The sequence below is a fragment of the Solanum stenotomum genome, chromosome 4 (assembly GCF_019186545.1).
Source record: "Solanum stenotomum isolate F172 chromosome 4, ASM1918654v1, whole genome shotgun sequence".
NCBI classification, from domain to species: Eukaryota; Viridiplantae; Streptophyta; class Magnoliopsida; order Solanales; family Solanaceae; genus Solanum; species Solanum stenotomum.
The window spans coordinates 16469471-16473056 of record NC_064285.1 but is presented as its reverse complement, the minus strand read 5'-3'; the positions used below and the strand labels follow the sequence as shown (position 1 = coordinate 16473056).

Genomic DNA, 3586 nt, shown 5'->3' with positions numbered 1-3586 from the left:
ACATTGCATTGAGTCGTTCACGTCCATAATTCGACATGAACATCATTTTAGGGGTTAAACGAAATAGGAAAAGACCAAAAGACCCCTGACTTAATTGCTGTCGGAGTGACCGACGGATTGGACCTATGGGCCGTAGGTCAATCGACGGTCTGTCGATTGGAGTCGTCGGTTGAGTCCGCCCGACAAGGCTTCACTAAATCAAGCATAACTTTTTACTTGGAGGTCGAATTCTAGCAAACTCAATGGCGTTGGAAAGAGGATTCAATTATGTATCATATCATAGGTTATGGAACACATAATTACTTTTGTGCTAAAAGTTAGGACCATCTGAAGTTGACCCATCAACAATTTTCAGCTAACTGGTTGTTGACCCTCATCTACGGTCAGACCTACGGATCGTGGATCGAATGACGGTCCGTGCTGGTTGACCATAGTTTGTGTCATAGGTTGGGTAAAGGAGGTCTCGATCCACGGACACAAACCACGGACCATGGTCTAATCTACGGACCGTGGATCTGTCCGTGAGTCGGGACTTAGCCGACTTTTTTGAGTTGGTTTGGGGAGGGGTTGCAGTGGTGAACCACAGACCACCAGTACGGGTCGTGGTCTGATCTACGGTCCGTGGATGGTGACCGTAAGTTGCACCTGCAACTTCTCAAAATCTGCAATTTTTTGTTCTGTTTCGGATACGGGGTGTTACATTTAGGGCTTTTAATTTCTCTGATTTCATAGTTAGGGTTCAAAAAATTTCTTCAAATTCATCATTTTTTTTGCTTTGTTAGGGTAAATAATGTCAAATACGGACTTGAATAAGCTTTGTATGGAAGAATCAGACCCAATGCTCAAAGCCGTTGTGCAGTGCAAACATGGCGTTTTACTGCATATGCAAACTTCTTGGTCGAAGTCAAATCCCGGAAGGTGGTTTTGGTCCTGCCCCTACTACGGTGTATGTGATTTCTCCTCTTCTATTATTTATTTCGTTGAATTTAACTGATGTTAATGTACTAATTTAATATTTCAGTCTAAGAATTGTAAGTTTTTTCGATTGAGAGACAAAGAAGAAGTCGACCCAAGATCAAAATTTATTCTCCCAAAATTGGTGATCAAAATCAAATGAAAAAGTGATCAACAATAATAATGGTGTAGGTTATATTGGAAGGTGTAGGTTCTATTGGAAGATCATTTTGTGTGTTTTGATTTGTGTTGTTGCTATGTTTATCAACAACCTATTCCAAAGTAGGGAATCAAGCATTGATCTAGTTGAATTGGCATAATAGAGAATTACGTTTTTCTTTGCCATAGTAAGGTACCTTATGTTAGATTTTTATGTAATAAGGAATTCTGTTTTTCTTGTAATGCTTTGTATTTATTTCTTTATTTATGTCAATGAAGATTCCAACGGATGATTGTGCAATTGTAAATTAGTTATTCAAGCAAACGAGAAAACAATAGAATGCTTTAATACATCATTTAGTCAAAACCGAAAAACAAAAGGCATAGAGAAAATATTGTCATAGAATGACATTGACGACGCAAAACGAAAACAGAAGTCGTTTGGTACTAATACATCAACATTCAACATCAAAAACTAAAGGGATAGAGAAAATATTGTCAGTCACAACCTAAAACAAAAACAGAATTCGTTTGGTACTAATTTATCAATATTCTACATAAAAAAAGGCTTAAAACAATGCTGCAATACTACATTTTCCATGGATCCTTGGATTGGCTTGGATTGTTTGAACTACTCATTTTAGGTTTTTTCTTTGTTGCTCACTCATTTCTTGAAGTTTTCTTGTTGATATTGCTGATTTCCCTTTCCACTTAAGCTTGCTTGCAGTACTTGGTTTGAAACCAATATCACCAGTTATGTCAGCTGATCTTGTCACTTTGGTTACACCAGTAGAGAGTATCTTAAAGCTTGGCATTCCAGGTTGCACCCAATTTATGAAAAATAATTAGTGGCAAAAACTTAATTTATGAAGATGATTGATATAATTAGTAATAAATACTCACATTAAATGCTTTGAATCCATTTTCAGCTTGAAACACACCCATTCCCATGATTGATGATCTTTTGTATGGGATTGTGCTTTCACTTCCCCTGCCCCTTCCTCTTTTACTAGTAGTTGGCAATGAAGTAGGTGGTGCTGGATGTTCAAGATATGCAGGATGTGCAGGAGGTGTTTTTCTTGGTCTTCCTCTCTTACTAGTAGTTAGTAATGAAGTAGGTGGTGCTGGATGCTCAAGATATGTAGGATGTGCAAGAGGTGTTTTTCTTGGTCTTCCTCTTTTACTAGTAATAGGCAAAGAAGTTGCAGTAGGTGGAGGAGGAGCACTAAGTGTTGGATATGTAAGAGGTGCTGGAGGTGCAGTAGGTGTTTTTCTTGGTCTTCCTCTTCCCCTTTTTGATGGGGGCTCACCTTCTATTGATGGATTCTAAATATACAAAAAAAGAAGTTAGAAAATGATTATAGTTAATATCAATACAAGTAAAAATATTACCTTTGGTCTGCCTCTTCCCCTGAACCTGATATTTTGCCTCTTCCCCTACCTGAACTTGATGATGTGTTGCCTCTTCCATTACCTGAACCTGATGGTTCCTCCCTTCCTGATGATTGAACATTTTGTGGACAACCTCTCTTGTTATGATCTCTACCATTACAATTACGGCAGGTCATGGCAAGTCCAGTTCTAGGCAACTTTCCTAATTTCTTTGTTTCTCCAGCTTCTTTCCTTCTAAGCTTACCTGGCCTTCCAGGCATGTTTTTAATTTCAGGTGGTGCAACTTTTGGATTAGTAGATATAGGCCACATTTCCATGTTTGTGATTGGTTAAAGAACATAAGCATAGGTTCTCAAGTAAGTTTCCTTACTGTAGCAGCTATCAATATAGTCAACAAGATCATATTTCTCGAAGTATATTGCAGCCACAACATGTGTACATCGTATGCCCTTTAATTATCATACCCTACAACTACAAGTTCTCTTGCCAAGATCCAAAGTGTGTTGACATAGTCCCTCTCTCACTTCAAACCCAACAACTCCATTAAATTCAATACTACAATTCATTGACCTGTCAATATTTTCTTGTAGTACCTTCAAAGCCATTGGAGAGAAATTGCACTTCCAAGTATTTGTAAACTCCCTTAAATTACCTATCCTTGTCATCATCTTCACTCTAATCTCTTCAAGCATAGTAATAATTGTCTTGTGCTTTGTTGCCAATATTCATGCATTAAAACACTCAGACATGTTACTCCAGTGTTGAAGTAAACCTTACACTAGTACTCTATGTTGTAGTACATTAAGGCATCCATCATTTTTTTTGGACCAAGACACTTCATCTTCTCCACATTGTTTCTTAATTGAGACTCAAAAGTACTTTTGGCAATCCTCCAAAATTGTTGTCTTCTTTGGAGGCCTCTCCAGTCCTTAGCCCAGTTAGCTAAGATGTGTCTAACATACATTCTATGTTTTGCAGCAGGCAATAAATCTTGAATGGCTGTAGACAATCCCTATAAATATATGTAGTTATGTTATAATAACATATGCAAACATTAAAACTAATAAATACAAATAAAAAA

At 37.5% G+C, this 3586-nt stretch overlaps 1 protein-coding gene across 1 annotated transcript; it reads right to left on the bottom strand.

The window, feature by feature from the left end:
• Positions 1 to 1998: 1998 nt before the first annotated feature.
• LOC125861317 (leucine-rich repeat extensin-like protein 2) lies at positions 1999 to 2822 on the bottom strand. The gene is made up of 2 exons (XM_049541237.1): positions 2517 to 2822; positions 1999 to 2439 (listed from the first exon to the last, which is right to left on the bottom strand). The coding sequence occupies exons 1-2, from the start codon at positions 2820 to 2822 to the stop codon at positions 1999 to 2001; spliced, it is 747 nt and encodes a 248-aa protein (XP_049397194.1).
• Positions 2823 to 3586: the final 764 nt, after the last annotated feature.

Coding starts and splice junctions, on each gene's coding strand:
- LOC125861317 (XM_049541237.1), bottom strand. CDS start 2,822: ATGGAAATGTGGCCTATATCTACTAATCCAAAAGTTGCACCACCTGAA. Junction 2,440..2,516: donor TATCAGGTTCAGGGGAAGAG/GCAGACCAAAGG, acceptor TTGTATATTTAG/AATCCATCAATAGAAGGTGA.